Source organism: Polyodon spathula, chromosome 17, assembly GCF_017654505.1.
Source record: "Polyodon spathula isolate WHYD16114869_AA chromosome 17, ASM1765450v1, whole genome shotgun sequence".
Taxonomy (NCBI): Eukaryota; Metazoa; Chordata; class Actinopteri; order Acipenseriformes; family Polyodontidae; genus Polyodon; species Polyodon spathula.
This window is the reverse complement of record NC_054550.1, coordinates 28,670,981-28,687,528: the sequence shown is the minus strand read 5'-3', so window position 1 is coordinate 28,687,528 and position 16,548 is coordinate 28,670,981. Positions and strand designations below refer to the sequence as shown.

Sequence of the window (16,548 nt, the reverse complement as noted above, 5' to 3'; positions counted from 1 at the left end):
TTTTTAAGTATATTGCAGTCATTTTTAACAATTTGCTTTTAATGGCAATGTACTTCCTGAGATTGTTATGTGAACTAAAATACCCTCTTACATGATGGCTAAGGGACAGTCATGCTGGTGTTCTAAATATTAAGATGTATTTTTGGGACACCCTTAGTATTACTTTTATCACTATTATCTCATTTATTTGCTTTTCATCATGTCACCAATAATGCTTTACAATACATGAGGGGAATTCATCACTTATTTATTTAAACCCTTATTTGTTGAACCTGCTTCTTACTATGAAGGGTCACTATTTCTCAAGTTTTCCAAACCTTTAACCTTATGTGGATTTTAATGTTATCTCTTGTTGTTGCAGGTGATTCTAATCCTTTAAAATTATAATGTTTTCATTTTTAAATGCAGATATGTTGCTGTCGCTCACATAAACCTAGGGCTTATTTTTATGCTAAAAATGGAAAATCATTATGAAGCCATTCGCAGATTTACTAGCGCCATAAAGATTGATCCTACCTGCAACAGAGCATATGTTTGTCGCGCCGAAGCTTATCACAAGGTATGCTAAGCATTTTTTTTGTGTCAGGCCTCATAAAATAGCTATCATGGCAAAAATACCAGTGATTGTTGACCAGATAGTCATAATATCTAACAGGTCCATTGTGACGGAAATGTCAAAATATGTTGACTTAAAAAAAAAAAAAAATATGTATACTTATATATATATATATATATATATATATATATATATATATATATATATATATATATATATATATATATATATATATAATCATTTTTTATTTAGCAACAACGGTTGTGTCACTGGAACGATGCAAGTAATATTGTTAAAATAATTGTGAAATTGATTTATTAAATCTGTAGGTACATAGTGCGCAATATAAAAATAATGCAGGGACAATGTTTAGTAGTTTGTTAATTATTTCCTAACAGGTACATGATTTACAGAGGGCACTGAAAGACGTAACTCAAGCTATCCATCTACAACCTGATACTCAGCACTTATACATAATGAGGTATGACCAATGGTTCCTTTATCCTCTGCAGTGTGTATCCCGTGTTTTCCATATCGCAACATTTTTTTCAGCATATTCCCGATTGTTTTGATATTCTTTTATTCACACACCATAAGTAAATCAACTAGAGAATTACATTTTTTCAACTTTTACTTGGGAGCATTCACTAGGAGAAAGATCATTTTTCTTCTAACTATCGCAGTGAATCCAGTTCATGCTCCCTCCGGCAACAATGCTGGTGGTCTGATTGAAGTTACTGGTGTATGATGGGAACTGCGATACGGACAACAGGGGACACAGAAAAGGTTGTGAAATGTGTTTCTTGTAAACTTTGCAGGGTGTTCAGTAATACTTTTAAGTGCTCTCATAATCGTTTATTTAAGCTGTTAAGGTCAGGTCAGTGGTTTACGTGAAATTATTTTTGTCATACTGCAGGTGAGTTAATTGCAGGTGTAAACATTGCTTTTCATATGATGCTACGTGCAAATATTTCTAACTATCTACTGTTGTCTAATCTATAACAAGTGCAATCACTGTGGGAAATGGATGCACCTGAAATCTAACTTGGTGAAATGAATTATGAAGATTTTGTTTTTCATTTTTTCTCATGTTTCGAAGGCCAGAGAAACTGACAAATTTGCATGACCATTTATGGTTTATGTAATGCAGGAAGATTGAAGGTTATTTATAGTACAACTGTCAGAACTTTTTCCTCTTGAGCCCTGCACTACTGTCAAACCAACTCTAGGCAATTATGCAATAACAGATACAGAACGGATGTGAAAGTGGATCTGGGGCGCTTTTTTTTTTTTCTTTCCCCGTCATGTGAATGCAAAATTGTGATGAAATGCTATCAATAAAACCTTATAATTTATATTACTTTTTAAAAACGTTTTTCTCACTTAACAGGGCTGTCTCATGTAGATGATATTTATCTTTGCTAAATTATGCTCTCATGGTTTACGATACACATTTGCCTATCTTGCTATGCCTCATATGTTCAGTTTGTACAAACAAGTTACTTCCCTTAATGAGTCCTTGACATTAGTAAGATCTGCTTGCTTACCCTTCCCAGAATCCTGCTTACGTTTGTGAATTCACTTCTAAAAATGTGCATAATCCAATCTGTACCCCGAACAATACCACAAGCTGAATTTGAGAGAGGTGTGTTAAGCTAAATGAAACGGGTTAGTCTGACTTCCGTTTCACAACCCCTGCTCATGTGAGATGTTAAAGGAGCAGCTTGTTCCACAGGATATAATGGGCATTTGAAAAGCATTAGATCTCCACATAGTTGCAGCAAAAACATATAACAAACCCTATTTGGGTCCTGACACCTGAATTAATGAGAAGTAACTAAATTAGAAAAATATGCTGGTTTGTTCCCAGTTTAAGCGTCCGCACATGTTTTTAAGTATGAAATAACATCTTGCATCGGAATTCGTATATGGAGACTTTGGAGTTTCTATGATACTACGTTGTCCTTTTGTGTGAATTGTGCATCATAGGCAAACTCACATTAATTAAATTGTGCCCTTTTTTATATAACATTAAAATCATAATTACACAGAATTTTGTTAGAGTAATGTAATTATTGTATTCTTAATTGCAGAGGAGAGTACTTGTGTAAGATGAAGAAATTTGAGCTTGCAAGCTTCTGTATCCATTATGCAGCTGAAATGAATAAAGGTAAAATGTTACAGACAAAGTAATCTTTTTTTCACTGTCACCAATGTCTATGCTAGAATCTGTAAGTATCCAAAATAATCTGTGAATTTCCGAAATAATGTCTTTACAGAAATGTAAATATACTTATATAATGCTTATAAAATATACTATTGATATGAAAATGTTTTCAATCATTTGTGATCCCAACAGCTCTAGGTTCTTCTCCGATCCAGCAAGCTGCTGTCCAGTCTTTTCTAGGGAACAACTCAAAAGCCATTGATTGCCTTGTTTCAGCCACAAAAACCTGTCCCACACCATCTGTAATCATTCTTCTGGGAAAAACACAAATGAAAGCCAAGAAATACAAGGTATGAACCCTCAGTTATTGCTTCAGTAGATTTACAGTCAAAGCTTTTCTGGCTTAGAGGTACAAGTATGATCTAGTACTGTTATCCAGTAATGTTAAGTTTGCTGATTTTTCATTTATAAGTCCATTTTCAGTCATTAAATGACTAGTAAATCATTGTATTGAGAATTCCAGCAGAGGGTGCTCTTACCTCTAACCAGCACTGTCCTTTTTATTAATGCCTTTGAATAATAAAACATTTGTAACAGAGGCAGTATAAGTATCCATTTCTGCATAAACAAATAAAAAATGATAAAAAACCTAGTTGCTTAACATATATGAAATTATAGTCAGTAATACAATGATTTAGTAGTTAAATTGATTTGCTTATCTTATATCAAGAACATTTAATAAAATTATGGTATATTTCATTTGCTTCATCAATTATATTTGTTTAGGAAAGCGTAGCTTAATGTTTAACTTGCAATACATTTTCAATACTGTATTAAATAAGTCTGTTAACAAATACATGTTTTAGGAAGCTGTGAAAAGCTTCAAAACAGCACTGGATCTGTTGAGTCCAAAGGAAGGAGTTACATCAACTGCACCCGAAGCTGCAGAAATCTTTCATTTAATAGGCCTTTGCTACATGGCACAATTCAATTTATTACAGGTAGGCTTTTTGATTACTGTACATACAATATATAACATTGTTATAGTAGTGCTTACCAAAAATCTATTTTATTACCTCTTATTAGCTTAATAATGTACTTACTGGTCTTACTTTTATTGTGTTCACAAACTTGGTTCTTAAATTGTTGGGTTTTTTTTTTTAACTTTAATTCGGGATATGCAAGTATTCCAAAACAATGCCATAGATAAATTGCTGCATTTTGATGTAGGCCATATCGTCTGATTGCAGCTTACTCCACTGAACTAAAGCATATGAAGTGATTACAGTGGTAGCCGTGGCCAGCTATAAAAAATTATAGCACAAATTATGGCACGCTGTGCTCCACGAGACAATTGAGGTCAATGTGATATGCAGTTTTGTTAACATGTAACTGACTAAAAACTGTTTTGTCACAGATTACTACTGAAATACAATGTTTCACCAGCAGGTGTCACACGCTGAAGAGCAGGTGTATATATGTATATATCACTATAGATAGCAAAGTAGGTACCAAGCTTCAATAATGTTTCATCTGTAGTGTTGGCTTTGAAATATAGGCATGTTCCCAATTGAGTTTTAAAGTATAACCAAGGAACCAGAAGATCCTAAAAAAAAAAAAAAAAAAGAAATGTAGGTTCAGTAAATATATATTTCTATAGTCAGCACTTGTTTCTCAAACCTCTCAAGTTGCATAGCCGAGTGTCAGACAAACAAGACTGGTGGTTCAACAAATCTTCCAACATACGAAGCCAAAGGACCACAAAAGCTAATGCAAAAAGTAAATAACAACGAAAAGACACGAGAATGCAACAGAAAATAATATAAAGTAATAATAAAACTATTTCTTCTGTATACTTTATCATTTTTATTATCAAATTAAATACAATGATTTGTTTTAGTCTACTAAGCAGTAATTAAAGATATTTAAAAAAAAGCAGTGGTTAATTAACTCAATTCAAAACAAACTGTAATCTCTATCTGAATGCTTTGAAATGGAACACATACAGTTGGTTTCACAGACCCCGATTAGCTCGTCTTTGACTGCCTCACCTAAATTAATTAACATTGGGTAGCACTAATCTGGGTCTGTGAAACCAGCCATTAAAGCACTGAGCTTCAGCTTCACCTCTGGGTCAGTTTCTGACGGAACCTTTTGGAGAATCCTAAAATGCTGGGGAATAAATAAAAAAAATGTGTGCAGTTGCAATCTACCAGCTTGGACTCTGTAGGATGTGTCTTCAACATACTGTAATTAACAACAGGTGAATTGAATTGCAGTTATAGGTCTTCGCTATAGGGATTACCAAATATTAACCATATTAACTTTACCAGTGCACATGCACGCTTGTGATGACTCAAACAAGTACAAAAATGTAATTAAGATTAAAGGTAATTTTTTTAATTATTTTTGATTCCTACTGTGTAATCATGTGTAAAACTGAAAAAAAAGCTTTTTCCTAGGCTGCAGAGCTCTCTGATCTCTGGGAATATATCCTGCATAAATGTATTTAAATATTGCTACTTTAAAAGTGTATTGAAAGATGATAATTACTTCTTTCAGGCTTTGGAAGCTTTCACAAGTGCTGTGAAGATAAATCCTGAGCATGCAGATGCATTCTACCAGCGTGGACTGTGTAAGATGCGTCTTCAACAGGCCACAAGTGTCCATGACTTTAATCGAGCACTTGCCACCAATCCAAACCTCTTTCAAGTACTTAACATTATACTTTTGATATGATACTGCCTTTATTTTCACGTGTGTGTGATTTTGCATTAGTTGTTTCAGTTTTTATTTAAAACTTAAACCTTTGGGGTCCCCAGTGACTCACTGCCTTGGGGAGTGCAAGTTGAGATTCCGTGGTCTGGCAGGGGCCGTTGCTCCCCCATGGGCCAGAAAGTGAAAATCTGTTTTTATTTATTTATTTATGTATTTATTTATTTTTGCCTCATCGCATCAAAGTGAGCCTTTCTGGGCTCGGTGTCAGGCAAGACAAAGGGAAACCTCAGGCTGAACTTGGCAACATTCACGTCTTACTTTCTCCAGGAGAAAAGAGGCAGTTGGCTGTGTGACATATTTTTTCATGGTATCGACATCTCTTTTGGCTAAGCTATTGAAAGCTATAGATTTCCATTGCATAGGAGGCTTTACTGTGGTCTTACAGTAGTTAGTAACACTCCAGTTTAATTAGACTTGTCAATATGGTTGTAGTCATAATTAAACTCATATTAATGCCAGAAATAACTTAAGTGATATGGAGTCTTATCTGTAACATGGCATAACCCTTTTGAGTATTTTTTTTTTTTTAATGTATTAATGGGATAATTTTACTTGTGTCTTTCTTAAGGTATACCTAAGCCGTGCTGCTTTCTATGGCGAAAAATGTCGCTACTCAAAGGCTATTCTTAACTGCAATGAAGCTATCAAAATTCACCCGAAGAGTGTGAGAGCATATCTTTACAGAGGTGCTTTAAAGTTCTACATGAGGGTAAGTTAAATAGATAAATAACCTTATCTAGAGTAAATGTGTATTTGCCACTCACAGTATTGATATGTATGTTAATATTTGGTAAGATTATGCTGAAGATCAACTTTAACTACTGTTTTTCAACACTTGCAAATTCTCTAAAGCTTATCTAACTGAAAAGGTACAATACATTCCAAAAAAGAACACCCCCTGTATTCCATATCTGTTTAGGTCTTTAAGGTGGTCTTTTTTAGCTGTGCAAATGCAATTCATATTAATATTATACACAGTGTCGCTATATTTATATTATACAACATTTGCTGGCAGCATAAAATATACTGGAAGGTAAAACACAAAAAGAGCCCAGCGTATTATTCCTGGTAGGAGTGAAGTGATTTATATCGAATAGCTGATGTGACACAGGGAGTCCACTAGTCCCTGAGCAGAAACTGCACAATTCTTTTGACATTTGGTTATAGATGTATTGAGTCCTACTCTTTTTATTATATATATATATATATATATATAGAAAGTGTGTGATGGTTAGTTCACATTGCCTTCCACTGTTATATAATTTATATATTAGGGTGAAAAAAGAGATACTCCTTTTGAAAAGGAATGAGTTGAATTGTTTACTTTTGATATATGAGATGGTTGTTTGTGATACGGCTTCCCAATTGCTGTTACCATCCCATGTGGAGAGAACCCTGAGGAAAACCTAATAGGGTGAGACTGTTGTATGGAAATAAATAAATAATAAGATTATGGTTAAGTTAGTTAAGACAAAGAGTGCTTTTTAATTAACTTACAGGTTTTTATACATTTAGCAAAAATTTGAATATTATTGTAAAACACAAATATTTCATTTAGCCACATTGCACGTTTAAAAAGAATATTAATTAAGTACTTTTTACTGCGTACTTAACAAATGCACTTTTTAATCAAGAATAGTTCGTTTATGTAAATAAGTATTGTTGGATGTAATCATAATATGTTTTCACATTTTTTCACATTAGCGCACTCTTGATGATGCCCTGGAATTCCACTTAGTGACTGCACTTTAATGGAATTATCAAGCAGTAATGGACCCACAGTTATTACTGAGAACTGTGCAAAGCCCTGCCTGTCACACAGCACCACTCAGTTTCATTGCGATACTGGATTAGAAACGAGACATATTTCTGCAATTTAAAATACAGCCTCTTGAACTACAGACTAGGCTTATGAGAATACAATGACACAAGTATCTATTTTTCAATATAAATAGTAAACACAAATAAAATATGATTTACCTTAAAATGATTAGAGCTGCCTCTGTCGGCAGATGGAATACTATTCAAAATATGTAAAGCTAATATAGCAGTATAGGAATGAAATTTTTTTTTTTTTGCTAAATTTTTATCTCTTTGGAAATCCATAAGCTTATTCAGTTACAGATTATGATCCTTTTGCAAACCATAGAGGGAAAAAGATTATTATCACATTTTGAACTGGTGCTCAAATTCTGCAATTCCTACATGTGTGTTGACAATACATGATTCAGTAAAGCCAAATAATATCTTAGCTTTACTTACTTTTACCATTTGTATTTTTATTTATTTATTTTTTGCCAGGTATATAAGAATGCGTTGGAAGACCTAACCACAGCTATCAACCTTGACAACATGTGCACTTTGGCGTATTACAATAGAGGAGTGTGCTATCAGCAAACAGAGCAGTATGAAAAAGCAAGTATACATTTTTAATGCACTAAAGTCATACAAACTGCTTAAGTATTCTGAAAGCTGTAAAGTTTTTTACTCTTTTTTTGTGCTTCATAGTTTAGACTTACTTGGTTGTTTTAAAGACCGTTTTACATTTTCAATGTTCAAAAGCAGCCAAAATCCTTAATTTTAAACCACCTAATAGACTTTTTTCTGTATGTTTTAAATTAATATCTAAGGTTTAACATTTGATTGTAAAGTGCTGTCTGTGAGTCTTGGCAGTTTCTCAGGAACCTTTCACACATAGTTAATTTCAATGTTAGTGTGAATTAAAGCACAGTTCAGTTCATTTGCAGGCATACAGTATGTGAAACATCAACACAACTTGATTTGCACCAAAATTTGCATTAAACTTACCAAACTGAACAGTCCAATTGCAAACAATTTTTAACACAAGTTATTGCAAGTATCATAATCTGGGGATATAAGAAAATGCCTGTCCACAGTCCCTAACACACACACACACACACACACACACACACACACACACACACACACACACACACACACACACACATATATATATATATGTGTGTGTGTGTGTGTGTGTGTATATATATATATATATATATATATATATATATATATATATATATATATATATATATATATATATATATATATATATATATATATATATATATATATATATATACATACATACATACAGTGCCTTGCAAAAGTATTCAGACCCCTGACCAATTCTCTCATATTACTGAATTACAAATGGTACATTGAAATTTCGTTCTGTTTGATATTTTATTTTTAAACACTGAAACTCAGAATCAATTATTGTAAGGTGACAATGGTTTTATGTTGGGAAATATTTTTAAGAAAAATAAAAAACTGAAATATCTTGCTTGCATAAGTATTCAACCCCTATATTGACATACCATCCCTACAGTGAAGTATGGTGGTGGCAGCATCATGCTGTGGGGATGCTTCTCATCAGCAGGGACTGGGCATCTTGTTACAATTGAAGGAAGAAAGGATGGAGCAAAATACAGGTAAATACTTAAAAAGGAAACAACAAAAAAAACAAATAGTTACAACGTAGGAAATGGTTATGGGATAACAATAATCTCTGCCGTTCTAGGGGTGGGTATGCATACCCCTAGTATTATAACATAGAATTGTATATACCAAAGTGACGTTATGGTTGGTTGCATCATTGCTTCTTCCCAGCAGGGAATGGGCATCTTGTTACAATTGCAATTGAAAGGAAGAAAGGATCAAACTTAGTAACATGTCTAAAAGACAAAATACAGGTAATTACTCTTATTTAAAATAGACAAAAGACTTAAAGCTGTTATTGCAGCGAAAGGTGGCTCTACCAAATATTAATGTGTGGGGGTTGAATACTTATGCAAGCAAGATATTTCAGTTTTTTATTTTTCTTAAAAATATTTCCCAACATAAAACCAATGTCACCTTACAATAATTGATTTTGAGTTTAAGTGTTTTAAAATAAAATATCGAACAGAACGAAATTTCAATGTACCATTTGTAATTCAGTAATATGAGAGAATTGGTCAGGGGTCTGAATACTTTTACTTTTATCAATGTTATGTGACATACATAATACCTATAATATATATAGATATCTATATATATATATATATAATATATACCTTTTCATGATACCAGTAGCTCTAATTTTGTATGTACATAATGGAAGAGAACGTGTGTTATTAACATACTTGCTGATACATGTTAGGTATGATTTGTCAAACGATATAGATTAAATCTCAGACAATAAAAATAAAATGTGTGCTTATTTTTATTTACATTAAGAAAACACGACTTCACTAAGCAAAACAGAACATTAACAGTGGGGCAATATTTCATAAGCATGCATCAATGAGTAAGAGAGAGTGTTTACAAAATTGTCATATTTTGCTGCTTCAAAATATTTTGAAAATCTTTTATTCCTATATTTAGGCTTTAAAAGACTATGGAATTGTGCTGCTTCTTGGAAGCAGACAAGAAGTTGATCTTAAAGTGCTAATTAATCGTGGACTGCTGTATGCAAAGCTCAGTGACCATCATAATGCACTGCTGGTAAGTGAGATTCAGTGTAGAATTAATATAAGTTAATATAAACATATTATATTAATGTGTCCTTCTTTTTTTTTCTTTTTTTTTTTTAGTGCAACGTACCTTAAACACACAATGATTATTTATGATTGTTTCAGATTTAAGCTAAATGTAACTCTTCAGAAATGTTCTGTATTTAAAAACTGCTTTTGTTTCATTGTTTTAACATGGACCGCACAAAAATATTGTTTTTTTTTTTTAAATAGTCTCAAAGCCTAAAAATTTTTCTGATCGACTAACATAGTTGAACCTGCCTTTACCAAAATAAATATTTGGAAATACCATTGGCAATATATAAACTAACTGTAGAACAGTAATAATGTTATTAGTGAAACCAGTTGAACAGTTTGTGCTTTAAATAGCAATAGTACATTATTTATCCAATTGCAAAAAAAAAAAAATGAAACATTGGTTTCATGTTTTTGTCACTAATATGGATTTTAATACTGTAACTAAAATGAACACATTAGTAACAGAAATTGTCAAAGAAAGAAATAGAATATTGTAGTCTATAAGGCAATTACTGTAAAATGTTTACAGGCAGTAAACATTTGACAAGAAACTTTTTTACATTTTCTTTATACAAAATGATCTTAAATGTTGCAGGATTTCAAGGCTGCCACCATGGCAAACCCTTTAGACCCAGCAATCTTCAATGCCCTTGGGATCTGCCATCACAGGTATGTTGTAGCTCTAGCAATATAAGTTATTTAAAGAAATGTATTTCTCTATAACAAAAATATATGTTCCTGTACGTAGGGGGTTCAGTGCCAGTAGTAGTGAGTGAGTCGTCATCAAAATTGCTCAAGCCCTAGGTGTGACGTGCCTTTATACATAGCCATTACTCATGTAATAGCTACTGGCATTAAAAGAGCTATTGGTGATTAAAGGGCACCTGTGGAGATTCTTGCAGATAAGGAAGGACACTTTAATCAGTCTTTGCCCCTGTGTGACCTGCATTAAAGGTGTGTTTTCATTAACAAACAGACTGCAATGCAATTGCTGTCTGTTGCAATGGTTTGGTAATAACAACATTATAACATTTCCAGTTAAGCTATTTAGACATATAAATCTATGTATTTTTTCCCTGTCATTGAATATTTGTTAATTTGTGGAAGGGTATTTAAAGAAATACTAACTCCATCATAAAGACTCAACATTTTGCCTACAAATATAATGGCTGTGCTAAATATTTTAGTGGATAACAGACACGATGTGTTGATTCTGTCTGCTGTAAGAGTTAGGCTGGAGGTTATAGAGCTTATATGACTGATGCTTTGGATAATTAAAGTCTCAAAACACATTAACACACTCAGTTAAAAATGGCAAATGAACATCAGTCTTTTCAGTATTTCCAATGTTGGGTTAAACATTTAATGAAAATTTACACTATGGTGAGTGTTTGTTAGTAAACAGTTAATTTATTTCTGTCTCTCTCTCTAAAACTGAGAACCGTCCAGCAGCTGAAAGATTACAGAAAATAAAAAATAGAATAATATATTTTATAGAATAATAAAAAAAGTACCTTTCTTTGCTTTGTTTGTCTTTTTGCACTGTTGGTATTTAGACTTGGACAACTTGCAGAAGCAATTGATGCCTTTAACCAAGCAATTAAACTAAAGCCATTTTTCCTGGATGCATATGTGGGACGTGGGAATGTATACATGGATTACGGCCACGAAGCAGCAACCAAACAAGCACAGAGAGATTTCCTTACAGCACTGCACTTAAACCCTGCATGTTCAAAAGCCAGAATCAACCTTGGTTACAACTTACAGGTAACAGTGCGATTTTTAATTGCTTGAACAGCTTCCGCTATTGATGCTGCCACCCTTAAGCTTATAATACTGGTTGTTGGCAGTCTTTCCACTGTGTTTTTTAGTTTTTTGTGTGTGTGTGTGCTTACTGATCTTTATTCCTGGACACCAGCAGGAGTAATATAAAGTTAAAGGGTAGTGATATTAAGATCTGCCACTGTAGGGAATTAAAATCGACCCCAGAGGGGCCTTGAGGTGTAGTGGGTCACATTATTGGATTAACTATGTATTCATCTTTGGGGCTGATGCTGATCTAAGCCCAGGCTTGACGAGGTATGTTTTTGTTTTTTTTGTTTAGTTTGAAATTAATTAGGCCTCTTAGTTATTTTGAGAGCCTGATTTCCATGAACTCATAATCCAGGTGTGGACAGTCACAGTGCCAATAATTTGATTTTTGGTAGAACAAAAAGGATTTCATGTTGCTTTTCAAATCACTCCAGATGGGAGATGAAGACACAGTGTACCATTTCTGTAGGTCTAGCCTTCACCACATGTTGTTGCCATCCCTCAACTTAATGAGCTGTGCAATGCAGGACCGTGACAGCCTGCTGTGTCTGACCTTGCCAAGCAGTAATGCAAAGTCAGTATCGTTTCATTTATATCTGTTAAATTTTTTAAATTAGGTTAAATGACCAACTAGTGACACCACACGTTTAAGCTGCCATCGAGCATAAATCCTTGTGGTTGAAACCGAGTATTTAAAACTTGGCTGTAAAATTTCCACTGTAATTATTTATATATATATATAATAGATACTATATATAATATATACTATATAGATATATATATTATATTTATATATTATTATATATGATTTTCACCTTTTAATAGTTATTACACTGTATTATAGCCACTAAAAAAGTTTTCAAAAGATGTCTGCAGTATATGAAAATATGAATGGCATGCTGTCACAAAATGTTATTCTTTCAAGGTTTTTGGAAACTTCAAGAAAGCCTGGAATCAGTTTACAATCATAGCTGATATATATCCGACATGCAGTACTGCTTATGAGGGACGATCTGTTGTCAACCTTCAAATGGGCAACACATTTGCTGCATTTCAAGATGTAAATACGGCTTTGAAGGTATGTATTTAAACTTGGACTAAAAGAAAACAAGAATCATGACTGACACTCTGGCCCCTATTTTCTTGCGTGTGTAATCTGTGTATTTGCTTCTATAGACAGGCAACTGTATGAGTGATTCATAATAAAGTCTTTGCTTTATTGCTTACACAATATTACAGTCATTCAAATTACAGGTTATGGACTGCAGTGTAGGATATTACAATTGCAGATCTGCCCATACAGTGTCCATTCAAATGTATCTTTAAAAGACAACTTTTAACAACTTATCTCCACCATAAATGTAAAACGAGATCTGCCAGTAAGTAAGTATTAATGTAATTATTGATTGCAAGAGAATGTTTTGTTGTGTTCATAAATTGTGCTTAAACTTCTAATTCTTTGAATTTATATATAAAGCTTAACAAAGCATCTGATCAGCTGATTACAAACCGTGGCGTCATAAACCAGTTCATGGGAGACCATTCCAATGCAATGAAGGACTACCAGAGAGCAATTACAATTAACCCTCATAATGCATTGGCTTATTTCAATGCTGCCAACATCTACTTCTACAATAGGCAATTTGAACAGGTAAGTTATTTAATTTTCTTTTTGCACTGAAATAACTCCCAAGTGGCAGCATTATTCTTCATGTTGTTTTTGGAGAAAATCAATCCAATACAAAACTGTCATCCATTCACTGCTCATAAAAAAAACTGTGCAAATCCACAGCTTGTTGTTTTTAAATAACAAATGCTATTCTTCAAATCATTTCCCTCTGTTGTAGTAAGTTGTGTTTGTTTGAAAGTCAGGTTTAAATGTTTATTTTATTTTTTATCTTACAAACTGAAAACAATATATATTTTTTTTTTTAGGTCAAGTGAACTACTTTCATAGGTGTATATGTGATGAATGCAAATCTTAAAATGATCATTTGAATTCCTATTACAGGCCAGTGAGTACTATACTAAGGCATTTGACCTTGATCCAAGTAACGAGTCCTCTGTTCTGAATCGAGCAATTACCCGGACATTGCTTCGAAATGTGCAAGGAGCTCTGGAGGATTTTAAAGAAGCCTTGAATCTCAGCCCATTCTCTGCTCAAATATATTTTAACAGGGCAAACCTTTACATATCTGTGAAGCAGTACCAATTGGCTGAGAATGACCTCTCTCGAGGTAGGGTTTTTTTTTTTTGATGCTATATTGATAATTTAATTAAATGAAAAAAATATAATTTAAATAGTTCACCTGATAGCCCATTTTCACAGCAAATATGTGTGGTGGGATTTAATTTTATAACTAAGAAAATTACCATTGCTTATAACATGTTAATATCTCAAGAACATGGCAATGCCCATCCATTTGTAAACTTTAAAAAAAAACTGTTTACATTTGTGGTTTAAATTTGTATATACATATAAAAAATGTCTGATCCCTCAATCAAAACTTGCATGAAAGCTTGAAATATAATTATTCTTCATAGTTGTATTGGGTTATTATAAAATGCCTTCAACAACCCATTTGCTTTAAAAAAAATTCCAACATGATCGTACTGGTTAGATGTCATGAACTCGCACCTTTTATGACTGTGTCATTGTGATTTTATAAGACAGGGCCATTATATAATTACATAATCACCATACTTCTTGTTGAGTGCTGTTGATATAAGTTGATATATGTACAGTATGACCGTTTTTCAGTGTTTACTCCAGGGTTTTATTTGGTCCTGTTTTTTTAAAAGAGAAGATGTGTTGTTAATGTTACTAAATTGGAAACTTTGAAATATGTTATTGGTTCTTGTCAATTCATTAAATACGCCAGGCATCGGATCACCAGTTATTTTGTGGGTGATCAGTAAAACAATACAGTATCAGACCTACACATCTGTACACAATTATAAACTAACTTCTATAGTGGTTAAACTGTCTGATTTATTTGCATCACAAAGAACTTGGAAATTCCTGTACAGGTGTTCAACATGTGACATATGATTCCCTATTACATATGAATTACCTGCAATGACATTGTTAATTTTAAATGAATCACTACAACCCCACACTTGCAAACAAATTAATATGGTAAATTTACAAATATTGTTTGTATCATTTAGGAAACAATTGAGTTTGCAAATTGGATTTTAATCCTAATGATCTGAATTAACATATTGGAAAACAATACAGACACTTTACCTTTTTTTTTTTTTTTTTAAACTATATAATTTATAATGTTGAGATTCTGTTACAATTTTGGTCTGATTTTAAGTATGTTCTGACTTTCTGGTAGCATGTATTGTTATTTAGTGTTTGTGGTATATTAGGATTGGAATAATGGACTTTATTTAAATATATTGTGGTATTATAAAGAAAATATATTGTCCTAGAAAAATCTCAACCTACCTGTGTTCTCATACACACAACACCCTATAGTTAACACTTAGGTAGCACATTACAATGCCTTTCTGTGAAGAAAAAAAGCTAATTCTGTAGTTTTCTAAGCACCTATTAACTCAAAGAAGCACAGCTTTAGACAAGTTAATGCATTTCAGCTAGAGGAGAGACAATAATTAAATCTAGTGGATGAACAATAAAGTGTACGTACAGTTTATGGGTCACAAAATCAATACAACTTTTTGTTCATCACAAATAGGCTTTTTATTTTTCAATCATTGTGTCTGACAGCATCTCCACAGACAAAGGGAACTTTAATAAAGTAGGTTTTGCTTAAAAGGCAATACGGACGGCTTGCTGAACCCAGGAAACGTATAAAGAAATTGTTTAATTGCCTGGACATTGTCCTGTAAAATTTTAAAATGTTTGCTATACAGTGTTGTTGGCCTTTAGAAAATAGCTTTTAAAAAGTAGAACTGATTTGTTGTCAGTGGGTAACAATGACACTTCTCTCTTCTGCTCAGCACTCCTGCTTCAGCCCCATGATGCACTGGTGTATAAACTCAGAGCTGATGTACGAGGTCAGCTTGGTTTAACAGAACAAGCTATTTTGGATTACAAGCAAGCAGTAGAACTTCAGGAATCTGCCCAAGCTCTATAAAGCATCTCCACTGATACACCTGTTTTCACTATGTAGTGTAAGGATACTTAAAATATTATCACTACAAGTTCTGATGTTTAATAATTCAAGTATAAAACAGATTTGTAAATAAAATGAAAAACTTAAATTTGTCAATGTTTTACATTAAATAAAAAAAGATGATGTTTTAAGGATAGCAGTATGTTTATAAATGAGTGTTAAGAACAGACTTCAATTCACAATCATTCCATTGCTTTATTATATATAGTATATCTATATATATATATATATATATATATATATATATATATATATATATATATATATATATATATATAATATATAGATTATATCTACCTATAACAAATCCAAGATAGGTTCTAGATGATCCTTTTAGAGTGATGTTGTTTGTTCTGTAATACTTTATTTTCTATGCATAGTAACTGTTCAGAATCATTTTTATTGTTGTATTGTTGTTCATGAGTATGGATTATATAGGTCTCTGTTTGTATTAGTGAAGCAAAAATACAAATTGTAGAAGTTAAGCAAAAATACAAATTCCTTTGATGTTATATGGAGATATGTGCC

At 32.7% G+C, this 16,548-nt stretch overlaps 1 protein-coding gene across 1 annotated transcript in view; it reads left to right on the top strand.

Moving 5' to 3' along the window:
• ttc6 (tetratricopeptide repeat domain 6) overlaps positions 1–16,081 on the top strand; it is a 29,942-nt gene extending 13,861 nt beyond the window's left edge. The window contains exons 15-29 of the mRNA XM_041275383.1: positions 409–559; positions 955–1,037; positions 2,650–2,726; positions 2,916–3,073; positions 3,590–3,724; positions 5,286–5,435; positions 6,070–6,210; positions 7,803–7,916; positions 9,894–10,013; positions 10,656–10,729; positions 11,617–11,827; positions 12,798–12,950; positions 13,350–13,523; positions 13,884–14,109; positions 15,845–16,081. Coding sequence (XP_041131317.1) covers positions 409–559; positions 955–1,037; positions 2,650–2,726; positions 2,916–3,073; positions 3,590–3,724; positions 5,286–5,435; positions 6,070–6,210; positions 7,803–7,916; positions 9,894–10,013; positions 10,656–10,729; positions 11,617–11,827; positions 12,798–12,950; positions 13,350–13,523; positions 13,884–14,109; positions 15,845–15,981 — 2,104 coding nt within the window. The 3' untranslated portion in view covers positions 15,982–16,081. The remainder of the gene's footprint in view (positions 1–408; positions 560–954; positions 1,038–2,649; positions 2,727–2,915; positions 3,074–3,589; positions 3,725–5,285; positions 5,436–6,069; positions 6,211–7,802; positions 7,917–9,893; positions 10,014–10,655; positions 10,730–11,616; positions 11,828–12,797; positions 12,951–13,349; positions 13,524–13,883; positions 14,110–15,844) is intronic.
• The last annotated feature ends 467 nt before the right edge of the window (positions 16,082–16,548 follow it).